The sequence below is a fragment of the Hypanus sabinus genome, chromosome 15 (genome assembly GCF_030144855.1).
Source record: "Hypanus sabinus isolate sHypSab1 chromosome 15, sHypSab1.hap1, whole genome shotgun sequence".
NCBI lineage: Eukaryota > Metazoa > Chordata > Chondrichthyes > Myliobatiformes > Dasyatidae > Hypanus > Hypanus sabinus.
In genome coordinates, this window is record NC_082720.1 from 71,852,257 (window position 1) to 71,866,717 (window position 14,461).

A 14,461-nucleotide genomic window follows, 5' to 3' on the forward strand; every position below is an offset into this window, starting at 1 on the left:
AATCTCCCATGAGCAACCTTACCCTTTCTTCAGGAAGGAGACTGACAGGCTCCACCCCAACGAGGCTGAGTTAAACTCCCCTGGGCTGCGGAATGCAAAAGTCAAGTCTCATCATCCCCTGCAGAGACGCGAATTGCAAAAAAAACTCTCCAACTTGAATGTAAGCGCATTGGATTTAATGACAATCCTCTAGCCTTGTAGTCAACCTTCATTGCAGGTTTATTTAATTAGCAAACTAGTTTCCCAGTTGCCTGGAATAACATTTTGGAGACACTAGTTCAAATCCCTCCATGACAACAGAACAATTTAAATTCAGTTAATTATAACAATTATAACAACAGAACTTACTAATGATAATGATAAAACTATCAGTTGACCTAAAGTGCCATCTGCTTCAGCAGTGCCTTTGAAGGGTGGGAAATCCATTGTCCGTTGTATACATGACTGTACATTCAGTGGTCACTTTGTTATGTACCTCTTGTACCTAATAAAATGGCCACTGAGTGTATGTTCATGGTTTTCTGCTGCTGCATCCCACCCACTTCAAAGTTCAATGTGTTATGTGTTCAGAGATGTGGTTACTTGAATTACTGTCACATTCATGTCAACTTGAACCAGTCTGGCCATTCTCCCCGACTTCTCTCAGAGCTCTCCCACGCAACTGCTGCTCACTTTATGTTTTTCCTGTAAACTCCAGAGACTACTCCACATGGAAATCCCAGGAGATCAAGAATTTCTGAGATACTCAAACCACCCTGTCTGGCACCAGCAACCATTCAACGGTCAAAGTCACTTAGATCACATTTCTCCCCCATTCTGATGTTTGGTCTGAACAACTGAACCTCTTGACTATAACTGCAAACTTTCATGGATTGAGTTGCTGCTACGTGATTGGCTGATCAGATATTTATATTAACAAGCAGCTGTACAGGTGTACCTAATAAAGTGGCCACTGAGTGCACATTTGCGGTAATGCAATTCACTCTTAAATGCCCTCTGTTATGGTCCAAAACATCATCCAACCCTTCCAGAAATGCTACATGAAAACAAAAAAAAGATCACATGACATTAATTGAAGTTACATAATCAGATCTGACAAAGACACTCACGGCTCTGCTGAATTTGCAGTGTGCACATCACAATTACCTGGGGACTTGGTCCCCTCCCCCTAACAAGCAGCAGCTTGATGTACTCATGATCATTGAATCACACCTTCCATTTTCCTCCTAGGCAAACCTTGGGTACCTTCTGCCACAACAAAAAGACAGGACATCCAGGGAGGCAGCAGTGTGATATAGAGTTGGGAAACAGAACAGGGAACCCACAATATTAACACCAGAACACATGAAGTCTCATCATATCAGCTGCTACTGCCCTCCCTCAGTTGAAGCAAGAAACCCTTAAAGCAGTAAGAGTATTTCTGAATGTCCTTTACTGACAGGCCCATTGAACGAGCTTGCCTACTCATGAAGGATATAATTATCAGATCAGTGATGGTACTGATAAATTCCTTTTGCCCTTGTTTTTACTAATCAACTGTGGCAGATGCATGTATCCATTACACACTGGTAGAAGTGACCACCATTTCGTCCCTGTGGAGAGGTCTTCTCCTCACATTGAGAGGCATTCCGCAGCACTGTAACAGTCCAAAATGGGATGATCAGGACTAGGCAGTCCTGGGATGCTGTGGACTATTGGCAACACTGGAGACGTACATCACTAGAATCAACAGCCAGCATATCCCTCGCTCCATTCTCACACTGAAACCAGGAGATCAACCATGGTTTGACGAGCAGTGAAGGAAGACTTTTAGCAGCAGTACCAGGCACACCAGCAATTGGAAGTGTCCGCCTGGTGAAGCTGGAGCACAGGACTATGTACCATGTAAAAGCAGCTAAGCTTCCCAAAATTTGCAGATCAGATCAACATTCTACAAGCTTACACACATCCTGTCATGAAAATGATGGACACATGACCTTCTAAGACTATAAGGCTTTTGCTCCTGAGGTTGGGTGAGACGAGAACAAAAGGTCATGGAGTGTTAGGGTGAAACGGAAACTTGATCATGGTGCAACTGTGGGACGATCTGCCAGTGGAAGTAGTAGATATGGGTTCAGTTACCAATCTTAAGAGATGTTTAGATAGATACATGAATGAAAGAGGTATGGAAGGCAATGATCCAAGTCGAGGTAGATGGAGCTAGGCAGAGAAACAAGTCAGCACGGACCAGACAGGCAAAAGGGCCTGATTCTGTGTTGCAGTGTTCAATGCCTCTGTGACAATTAGTTGTTTAATGGTAGGAGGAGGATCCAAGAACTCACCATTCCCAGTGGTGGTGGGACATGACACCTAAGTGCTAAAGGCAAGGCTGAAGCATTCACCCATGTTCACTTTGAGGTTCCAAACTGATGATCTATCTCTCTCCCTTCCAAGAACCCTGAAATCACAGAAGCCAGTCTTCAGATAATTTGATTTGTCTCAGGTGATTTCAAGAAATAGTTGAGAGCACTGAATACAGTAAAGGCCACAAGACCAACATGCTTCCTGGATGTATACTGAAGGCATGTACTCCTCAATCCGCTGTACCTCAGGCTCAGCTATCCCTGTCAACTTCCAACTGTGGCACCTAATCAACAGTATGGAAAATTGCCTAGGTCTATCCTGTTAACAAGATGCAGACAAGCCCATTCACCCATCCAAGAACCTATAATCATCAGCAAAGAGATGGTGGGTATCACTGATAGCACTGTCAAGAGGTATTTATTCACCAATAACTGAGTCCTCAATTAGCAGGCTGGGTATTGACAAGTCAATGCAAATCCAGACATCTTCACAGGCATTCTCCAAACAAGGATCAAAGAGCCAAGTTCCAGATGCAAGGTGAAAGTCAATGTCCTTACCATCAATACATCATTTACCTGAGTGTAGCATCAAGGCATTCTGGTAAAATCCAAGTTAACAGGCATCAGGGGAGAAGCTCTCCAATAGTTGGGAGCAGTACCTTGCACAAATGAAGATGGTTGTTGTTATGTATGTAAGGAGCAAGAATGGCACAGGTACACTCTGGGAAATTTACAGTGTGGGAGCTATGGACTGAAAAAGAAATAAACAGAATTTAAGCATATTCCCCAGTTTCCATGATGGAATTGGTAGTTACGATTCTGGGTCATTAGATCACTGGATAGGCAACATTACCTGGCTCTGGAGGTGATAGAGTTCTAGAATGGGCGGTAATTTACGAGGGGAAAGTGCTGTCAGTTCTAGGCAGAGGCCTATCCTTCCTGAAGGCCTGTCCTGGAGTTGGACATTTGTCCGTGTGTGTGGGAGGGAGGGTGGGAGAGGGGAAAAGGCTTAATTTGTTGTTGAGTTTTGTTGCTTGTCGTGTTCCATTTTGTTGTGTTCGGTGTTGCTCTGCCAAACATTCTATGTCTGCACAGGGATATTGTGGCAACATTTGCAGGCTGCCCCCAGCACATCCCCAGTAAGCTGGTTGTTCACACAAACTGACACATTTCACTGTATGTTGTGATGTACACATAGAGCGACACAGTAGCGTAGTGGTTAGCAAAACACTTTACAGTGCTGGCGATCTGGGTTCAATTCCCGCCACTGTCTGTAAGGAGTTTGCACATTTTCCCGTGACTATACGGGTTTCCTTTGGGTGCTCCAGTTTCAAAGACATACCAGTTTGTAGGTCCTTGTAAATCAGGGACAGGCAGTACTGCTCAAAGGGCTGGAAAGACCTATTCTGCACTGTATCTCAATAAATATAAAAGAATTCCGAATCCGAATTAATAAACATTGGAGACCACTCCTATTTCTCTTGATAAATTATGTATTAAGCCAGCTGCAAATACTTTTAATTCAGGCCAATGTTAAAATAGTTGATGGGTATCCAAAGATGTCATTTGTATTTTGGAAGATGAATCCCAGTGACTCCAGAAGGATGTTTAAATTTGCCATTGATGGGGTCAGGACTAAGCCAGTGGGTTGTTTTTGATCTGCTTGTTCTCTTAACGCTCCATCACATTCCTCCAGTACCAGAGCCGGCTGTTAGCTGCAGTGTCCAGCGTCACAGAGCAGCTGAAGCAAAAGGCTGGGGACAGATTGAAAGCTGCATCTGTGGTGAACTATGTGCCTGTCTGGACACGCCCCCTGCTGACTGCCCCTGTGGCTCCTCCCACAGACCCCTGTATAAAGGCGATCTGAGGCCTGACGCTCGGCCTCAGTCTCCAGGACGTAGTATGATGGTCACTCACTCCTGGTTCCTTCTTCCAGTCAATAAAAGCCTATATCTCGCCTTATGTCTCAGTGTGAGTTATTGATGGTGCATCAGCATCTTTCTACGTATCCACCCTGCATCCCCGATCCACACAGTTCATTCACAATCAGAAGCCAATGCCCATTACGAGTATGACATGAAATGTGGTACAGTCTGCGCATGTGTGCTGCCATTATGGCTACTGGTATTGTTATGATCTGTAGGATTCTCCAAGCCAAGAATAACCCTGCTATTACAGGGCAGAAATTGATAATAGAACTTAGAAATGTACATGTTCAGGACAGGCTCTTCAGTCAACAACATCTGTGCTGAAGACAATGCCAAATTAAACTACGTCGCTTCTGCAGTCCAGAATCCAGATTCCTCCATTCTTTGCATATTCATATGCCTATTTAAAAGCCTCTTGAACACTTTCTCCACCACTACCTTGTACCGTCTGATAAACATGTCCCTTAACCCCTGACCCCTTGCTACATAGGACCATATGAATCCTGATGTCCCGATGAAGGGTTTTGACCCAAAATACTAACTGCTTATTCCCCTCTACAGATGCTGCCTGACCAGCTGAGTTCCTCCAGCATTTTAAATGTGTTGTTCCGGGTTTCCAGTATCTGCAAAGTCTCTTGTGTCCACATGAATTCTTACCTGTTTGGGAAAACGTGAAAAGAACGTCTGATAATGGAGTGGGTATGTCCAAAGATGTCTCGCTTGGGCTGGCAGCTACAGCCAGTGTGATTGATGAAGCTGATTACCACTGGCTTGGAAAGTCCCACTTGTGGTATTGTTATCTCCATCAACTACAATGGATAAAAAAAAAACTATTAGCTTTTTTTGTGGTCTTGAACATAATTTTTAATTTGAGCTTCAGTGAGAAATTAATAGCAGGAGCCTGAAGATACACACACACACACACACACACAACATTTAGGAACAGCTTCTTCCCCTCCGTCATCAGATTTCTGAATGAACCAACAGATGAAGAATACATCACTACTTAATTCCTTCTTATTTAATTTAATTTTATATATATTTCTTATCGTAATTTATAGTCTGTTTTTATGTATTGAGCTGTACTGCTACCACAAAATTCATTATATATATCAGTGATATTAAACCAGATTAGACAATAGACAATAGGTGCAGGAGTAAGCCATTCGGCCCTTCGAGCCAGCACCACCATTCAATGTGATCATGGCTGATCATCCACAATCAGTACCCTGTTCCTGCCTTCTCCCCATATCCCTTGACTCTGCTCTCTTTAAGAGCTCTAACTAACTCTTTCTTGAAAGCATCCAGAGAATTGTCCTCCACTGCCTTCTGAGGCAGAGCATTCCACAGATCCACAACTCTCTGGGTGAAAAAGTTTTTCCTCAACTCTTGTTCTAAATGGTCTACCCCTTATTCTTAAACTGTGGCCTTTGGTTCTGGACTCCCCCAACATCGGGAATTCTACTCTCTAGCACACTGAAATTAAATTAAAGTTGCCCATATTCTTAGATTTGCCATTTCTTTACGTGTGCTTTTTCTTTGGATGAAAGCTCCCTACTTCTTTATTGCTGTTAATCGGACATGTATAAATCTTTCCAACAGGCAGGTTGAGCTACGAAAGTCTTCAAAACCAAATAGAAGTCACTTACTGTCTTACTGACGAAGGATGTGCTGACGTTTACACACTCTAGTCCTTCGCTGTTGCAGCAGCCTCCACATCTGTGGACAGACACACAGGGAGGTTTGTAGAACTTGTTTGTTGCAGTCCCAAGCTCCTTCCCCAAATCCAAGCACACTTCTCTAGGCTTACACTGAGTCTTTTCCCATTCAAGTTCAATATCTGTCAAATGATTTGGTTGAGTTATTAGTTGGTTTTGAAACATGCATTTAAATAAAGGATACTTACAACAGCAGAAAGCTTGCACCGAGTAAGAGCTATTGGACGGTTGGGAATTAGTAGGGAAACTGGCTACAGTTTAAACAAACACCCTATTTGTTCTATGGTTGTTGGGTTTTCACATATTTTCACAGACCTCCCAGTTTTGTAAGCTAGTCTAGCAGTATTTTTGTTCTGCTTTACTGGGATACTTTGTATTGTAATAACAATGACGTTTCAGGCATACTCATTAGATGTAAAGACGTTTGATTCTCTTTTTCATTTTGCAATTTTGCTCTAGTTTGAAACACTTCCAGTGCATAATTATCTGCTCTATAATTTAATACATTCATCGTGTTTGACAGAAAGTCAGATTTACAGGTTTTATTTCAAATGGCATTTACTCTAAATTTTGCCTTCATACAATTTAAATTTATTTCTAATTTTATGTCATACTTCATACCATCTCCAAGAATGCTGAGGTACTCTAAATGCAGCTGTTAGCTGGCCCTCATTTTCATTCATATAATGGTATATTACAGGAACAGTCCATTTGGCCTACAATGTCAGTGCAAAGCATGGAGCCAAATCTATATCTTGTTATTCCCTGCATATTCACGTGTCTACCTTAAAGCCTCCTAAACACTGTTATATCTGCCTCATCTATTGGTTTATAGGATATCTCAGCGTGTCTCATCCAGTAACTGTAGAGAAATGTAGTCTGTATTTGTGCACCCTTTGTCAGGATAGCCTAATAAATGGGGATCTGAGGAAGATGGAAGAACATCAATCTAGTAATATCTTTCAACTCCACAGTGTGGACGATCACCAGAGATGATGCTGCATGACTTGTCTTTTCTGCTTCTGCACTATTATCAGTTCCAGCTTTTAGATGGAGGGTGCCTGTCCTCTCAGGTGAAATTTAAAAGTTCTGCAATGCCGTTTTTAAAAATTGAGATTCAGTGCAGAATAGGCCCTTCCGGCCCTTTGTGCTACACGGACTAGCAACCCCCAATTTAACCCTGGCCCAGTCACAGGACAATTTACAATGCCCAATTAACCTACTAACTGGTACACCTTTGCTCTGTGGGAGGAAACCGGAGCACCCAGAGGAAACCCATGCGGTCACGGGGAGAACGTTTAAACTCCTTACAGGCAGTGGCAGGAATTGAACCCAGGTTACTGGTACCGTAAAGCGTTGTGCTAACCACTCTGCTATCGTTTAAAGAAGAGCAAGGATTTCTCCTGGGATTTTGGCAGGCGTTTACTCTTCAGCCAGCTTCAAACATTCAGTCTCACATTGCTGTTTGTGGGATCATGGTGTCAGTCCAAAGTTGGAGGGCCGACGCCTGCACGTCTGAGAATTCAGGGACAAGGACTGAAGGCCCGGAGCTGGCCTGTCCTGTGATTGGAGGCCTGTGTGTATGTGTGAATGGGTTTTGTTTTGCCATGTGTTGTTCTCATTGCTGGTGCTTGCGTTGTTCTGTGGAACACTGTGGGCATGCTATCTAGGTATCAGAATGTGTAGTCACACTCGCGGGCTGCCCCCAATACATTCTAGGGTGCGCTGGATGTTAACACAAATGACACATTTCACTGTATGTTTCGATGTACATGTGATAACTAAATCTGAATCTGAATCTAAAATTAGCTGTTTAATTCCCCTACAGCATGACTTTGCTGCAAAACAAAACTGGGACATCCTGACTACTTTGTAGATCAAAAGAAAAATATGGAGGAGACCAAGGATCTGAAATAAAATCAGAAAATGCTAAAAGGTTTTAATTAGGAAAGTTGACCATGTTTCTCTCTCCAGATTCTGCCTGACCTGATAAGTATTTCCAGCATTTTCTGCTCTTATTTTCTAAACTTACTAGATCTCATAGTAAACAAAGCCTCATTGTTCCTCACTTTTTAAATCTTCTTCTTTCCATAACACTGTAAATGCCGCTGCCTCCTTCCATTCCACTTCTTCAGTCCCTCTCCGTGCATGCTTCATCACGGAGGATTTCCTCTGCAGGCACTCGTGGATCTTCCTGTACTCTGGGTAGAAGATGTCCATTAGCTCCGTGATGCTGGACGCAGACCTCAGCTGGTCCTCCAGTTCGCTGGTGGCCTGGCTCTGGAACAAAGAGAACACGATGAATTTACCACCGTTAGAGGGGAGAAGGCAAGGAGCAATATATAACCCTAGGAGCAAATTGGAGATGTTATTTCATGCATTCCTCTTTAAAATTCCTGTAGTCAAGCAAATTCATAGCCCAGGTACCTGGAAGCAGCTTAATTTTAGATAAAGCCCCTTAGTTCAAGTAGTTCCAATCATGACTGCAGAGTCCTGTGGGGCAGTGTATGTGAGTATATTTCAAGCTGAGATAGATGGATTTCCAATTAGTAAGTAAATCAAAGTGTCATGAGAAAGATCAAGAAAGTGCAAGAGGGATGCTGGATTAGGCAGGGTCATGCTGAATGACAGAGAAGGTTCGAGAAGCTGTAAGGCATAATCCTTTTTATGAACACAAGAGATTCTGCAGATGCTGGAAATCCAGAGGCACAAACACAAAATGCTGGAGGAACTCAACAGGTCAGGTATCATCTTTGGAGAGCAGAGATACTGCGTAACCTGTGTAAATGGTTGTTCCTCTACTTCTTTTTATGGTCTCATGAAAGGATTAGGCTTGCAGTGGCAGCACAGAGCAGTTGAGTTAAAAACAACTGTTTAAACAACTGTTAAAACAACAGTTGAGTTTAAACAACACAGTAGTTTAAAAGCTAGGACAAATACTAAATAAGTAGGTAAGACATACCAAAACATTGTATCATTCAGGGTGGTGGGAGGAGATATGACTCTACCAAAGGAAGTGTAAGGAGCTCCTTCTCTCTGCTAGCCTGCAGGTCACCCTTGGGCAAGGTGTAGCCCCCCCCCCCCTGCCCACCTACCTCCAATCAGGGTCACATGAAGCCATGGGAGCAGGTGGTGGATGGTCGTATGAGCAGCTGGTATGTATCACAAGTCCTGATTATGCGACCACTGACACCAGGCAAAAATCTCTGAAGAGTATTGATAATGGCTGGGGTAACCCATCTTGTAATGGCACTGCCCAGAAAAAGGCAATGGCAAACCACTTGCATCAAAAAAAAGTTGGGAAGAACAATCATGGTCATGAAAAGACCATGATCACCCACATCATACAACATGGCACATAATGATAATCATCCTCATCATTCAAGGTTTATATAGCTACTGGGAGATGAGGATGTTGACAGCACTCAGGCGCCACATCTGGAGGAAAGTGACTTAAGTGCAGACTGCTCCTCATGTTAGTGAGGAGCAAGATATTAAAAGGGAAATGAAAGAGAGGAGGGAAGGTAAAAACAGCAAAGTGGAGAGCACAAGGTGGTTAACTGATAGGTGATTATTAGCATGAGATGACAAGAGATATAACCAGATAACTAAAATCATAACCTGCATAACATTAATGAAAGGGTTCAGACGGTTAGGATAGATGTTGCAATTAAGTGAGGGGTGGGGAAGTAGGAAAAGAAACAAAAAATGAACATGTTCCAGAAGAATGTGAAGAACTAAAGCAGGTCAACAAATGTGCAATCTCTATTGGCAGCACAAAGGGTGAAAGATGATTTCCACACAAACAAATCTTTTCCCGTCCCCTCACTCTTGGACCTTCCATCAAACATTGACAGGACTTCCAGCCGATAAGAAAAGATCAGCTAAGGTTCATTCCTTCAGTTAGTGTAAGGCCATAAGGTTGCAATGTGACTTTATTTAGAGTTAAAGTATGGACCAACAAACCACACTGCCTAGCAACCCACCTATCAAATACCAGCCTAATCACAGGATACTTTTCAATGGATATCACAGGATAACCTACTAACTGGTAGGTCTTTTGGACTGTGGGAGGAAACTGGAACTCCTGCAGGAAACGTACACGGTTCAATGGGGAGAATATACAAATTCCTTACAGATGGCGCCAGGACTGAACTCCAAATTCATGATCATCTCGATCTGTAATAACGTTGTAGTACCTGCTATGCGACCTGCAGCACCCACTTTAATGCGACTATGTACAGCTATATGTATGCAAGCACCAATGAAGATTTTATGCACTGGTATCTTAAAATATTTCCCCAATTAAAATAGATTAGAAAACAACTTTATTTGTTGCATGAACATCGAAGCATACAGTGAAATGTTTCGTTCGGACCAGTGACCAACACAAACCAAGGATATGATGAGGTCAGCCTGCAATTGTCGCCATGCTTCCGGCACAACATAGCAGTCCCACAATTCACTGCTGCTCACCTGTACATCTTTAGAATGTGGGAGGAAACCAGAGCACCAGGAGGAAACCCATGCACTCATGGTTAAGTTTCTGCAGTAGCCTGTTAGCTAATAACCTGGCAAAATACACAAGAAATAACCTCTTTTACCCTCTCCACAAGGCTGCAAAAAGAGCAGTGTTAGTTCTCTATCCAGAGATGGAAACATAAGGTAACAGATCTCAGAATAGCCCTGGATTTTGGTCCAATAACTTTATGACACCACTGGATATTTATGAATTGCTTATGTTCATATAAAATTTTAATCTGAAAACTTAAAAGCGTACACAGTAGTTTGAGCTGCAAAAATCATTCAAGTTCAGAATCCATTAAGAGCAAGTCAGTTGACATTAAACAAATGTCTGGTGGTCAGTATTCTGTAATGAATGGGGCCAAGAGCAAACAGAGGCTGGAATGAAGAGTAAAGGATTTGCCAAAAACATTTTCACTGATAATGCCTCTTTTTATGGGTTCTCTAGTCACAGAGTCCAAGTAACTACAGTAATAAAACAGGGAAATGGGAAAAAAGATGGGGGATGGAACAAGTTGGATGATAGAAATATAGAACACTTATGCTTAAAAGTGGTCATTCAGCCCATTGAATCTATGTTGGCTCCCAATCAAACAAACCAGTCAACCCCATTCCTTTTGCCTTTATCGGGACTGCTGCCAGTTAACTTCCATTAGGCAGCTAAATAAATTCTGTTTTGAAAGCCCTGACTGATCCTTGCAAAGAGAGAGGTCTGGATTTTAGTCTCTGAAATAAAACCCATCATGCTATATATTTTACTCATCATATTAAACCCCTTCCGTGGTCCTTGGACCACCTACTGTTCAGTACAAATTCTCCTTATCCAGTCAGAGCACTTCATGATCTTGCTCATCTCCATCTAGTCCAGATGTTCCCAACTATTTTTATGCCATGGAGCCTTACTATTAACTGAGGGGTCCGTGGACCCCAGGTTGGGAACCGCTGATCAACTACTTTGCTTTAAGGGTTTGCTTCAGAAAAGTTGACACATACTTTCTTTGTGCTGTAAGTTTATAAGCATGATCATCATTTTTGGGAGTAATTTACTGTCTTGTTTCCAGAGCATAATAGTTCCCTTCTGATTTTTACACCCTACCTATGACAGTGTAATTATACTTAATTATAATTATACTGTTTGTATAACTATGCCCTTATCAGAGAAAGGCCTTTGACTGTGAGAGTGACAGAACCTTCAGATGTCCTACTAAGATTAAAATTAAGATCAGCTTAATTTGTCACAAGTACATTGAAACATCAAAAGAGGAATTTAAAGAGCAACATCAAATGCAATGTTTGCGTCGAAAACGAACACGATCTGAGATGGGGGCAGCCCGCACCTGTCACCACACTTCTGGTGCCAACATAGCATGCCCAGAAGTCACTAACCCTAACCTGTACATCTTTGGAATGTGAAAGAAGAGAGGAGCACCCATGGGAAACACACCAGGTCACAGAGAGAACATTCAAACTTCTTACTGCAGCGGGAATTGAACATTTGTCTTTTGATCTTTGGCACTGTAAAGTGTTACACTAACATGCTACTGGACCACCCTATGTAAATATAAGTACTACTATATAAATGATTATCCTATAAAAACACGGTCCTATTATAAAATTCTCACAATAGTGGTGTGTCTTAGGTGGAACTACTTTGACTTAGTTGCTGGAATGTTGTAGCATGTGACTAACTCATCCCAGACTATAGCTTTGTTAACGTTAAGCTGACAAACTCTGTGGTAGTTTTAGAACCAAGATGAAGAACAACTTCTTAGCTGGGGAGGTGGGGGGAAGAGAGGTAAACCTGTGGAGTTCATTGCCACAGGCGGCTGTGAAGTCCAAATCATTGGGTATTTTTAAAGCAAAGGTTGATAGATTCTTTACTAATAAGGACATTGAAGGTTATGGGGAGAAGGCAGAAAATGGGGTTGAGAGGGAGAATAATTCAGCCATGATTCAATGGTGGAACAGACCTGATGTTTCAAATGGCCTAATTCTGTTCCTATGTCTTATGGTCCCTCTTTTATAATTTATCACTGAAAACCATCATCGATGAAGTGTTTCAAGAAGGTTGTTCACTGCCTTCTGCCATGGGCAATTAAATACCATCCTTCTCCCCAACACCAACCTCTCAGCTCATTAAGTGAAAGAAAGGCTCACACTGTGACAGATGTTGGTAGCATTATCTCTTCTGAGAGAGAAGACTGCACTTTCAATATCCACTTTATTCTCTCCAGAGAGAATGCTGGACTCACAGAGATGCTGTTTTATGCATAAACTGACCTCAGTCTTCAGCTAGTGTTAGGAAAATTCCCCAGGTGATCTAGTGATTTACTGCCCCTGCAGCTGCTTGAAGCTCACTTCCTTGCAAATCTGTTTCCACGTTTCCTGAACACCAACACTGACTAAATCTCAGGAGAAGTTTACTATGTATAATGCGCTTTGATGTAGGCAGTGAAAGTTGGTAAATAAATGCAAATGCTTTCTCTGCAAATCCCAACCTTATTGCTTGAGCAAAGATGACCTCGGGAAAAATGTAGTCAAAGCAAGTTCAGTTTTAATGAAGTATTTACTTGGCTGCAGAAACAAATTCCCTGTGAATCTACATTTTTTGGCATTTGTCTGTTGCAGTGACACCATCCTTTACATTGACTGTCCCTCAGACCTCCGTGGGGATCAGAATGACCGGACGTCTGAACAACTGGGAGATCGTAATGGCAAAATAGCAGTCAATGTCTTGGCTTTGATCACCAGAAAGAGCATCAGTGCCAAAACGCACAAGGAGTTAGCTTCAAACTCCATTCCGACATCGTGTTAGAGCCAATGACTATACAGCGTCTTCAGTTTAATTGCATAACATCTCTCTTGATGTAAACATTATCAGCATATTTGGTCAAACTTATGGCCCCTTATTTGAAATTCTAATGCTGAAATGATCAAGTTCCTAAAGATATATATTTCATTAATTTTTTTTAATAAATCTATAGAATATAGTCATAGAACGCAACAATGTAGAAACAGGCCTGTCAGCCCATCTAGTCCATGCTGAACCATTATTCTGCCCATTACTATTGGTCTGCACCTGGACCATAACCATCTATGCTCTTCCCATCCATGTACCAACCCAAGATTATCTTAAATATCGAAATCAGTCCTGGATCCACCACTTCTGCTGGCAGCTTGTTCCACGCTCTCACCACAGTCCGCGTGAAGAAGCTCCCCTTCAGGTAAGGCAAGTCAGCAACTATATTTCATTAGGAGTTTGAAGAGATTTGGAATGTCAACAAATACATTCAAAAACTTCTATAAATGTACCGTGGAGACCATTCTGACAGGCTGCATCACTGTTTGGTATTTTGGGGGGTGGGGGGGGTGCTACTGCACAGGACCGAAAGAAGCAGCAGAAGGTTGTAAATTTAGTCGGCTCCATTTTGGGTACCAGCCTACAAAGTACCCAGGATATCTTAAAGGAGCCGTGTCTCAGAAAGGCAGCATCTATTATTAAGGACCTCCAGCACCCAAGGCATGCCCTTTTGTCACTGTTACCATCAGGTAGCAGATACAGAAGCCCGAAGGCACACACTCAGTGATTCAGGAACAGCTTCTTCCCCTCTGCCATCTGATTCCTAAATGGACATCGAGCCTTTGAACACAACCTCACTTTTTAAGTATATATTATTTCTGTTTTCTGCACAATTTTTAATCTATTCAATATACATCTACTGTTATTATTTATTTATTCTTCTTCTCTATTATGTATTGGATTGAACTGCTGCTGCTAAGTTAACAAATTTCACGACACATGCCAGTGATAATAAACCTGATTCTGATTCAGGGTTTCCTTAAACACTTCACCTTTCACCTCTAGTTCTAATTTCACCCATTCTCAGTGGAACAGGCCAACTTGCACTTACCCTATTGATACCCCTCATAATTTTTATAACTCTAGTAA

General features: G+C 42.2%; 1 protein-coding gene across 1 annotated transcript in view; it reads right to left on the minus strand.

The window, feature by feature from the left end:
* Positions 1–14,461, minus strand: part of LOC132405592 (vascular endothelial growth factor C-like) — a 74,074-nt gene that overhangs the window by 15,722 nt on the left and 43,891 nt on the right. Inside the window, exons 2-4 of the mRNA XM_059990522.1 lie at positions 8,058–8,268; positions 5,920–6,110; positions 4,928–5,079 (exon numbers count right to left, since the gene is read on the minus strand). Coding sequence (XP_059846505.1) covers positions 4,928–5,079; positions 5,920–6,110; positions 8,058–8,268 — 554 coding nt within the window. The remainder of the gene's footprint in view (positions 1–4,927; positions 5,080–5,919; positions 6,111–8,057; positions 8,269–14,461) is intronic.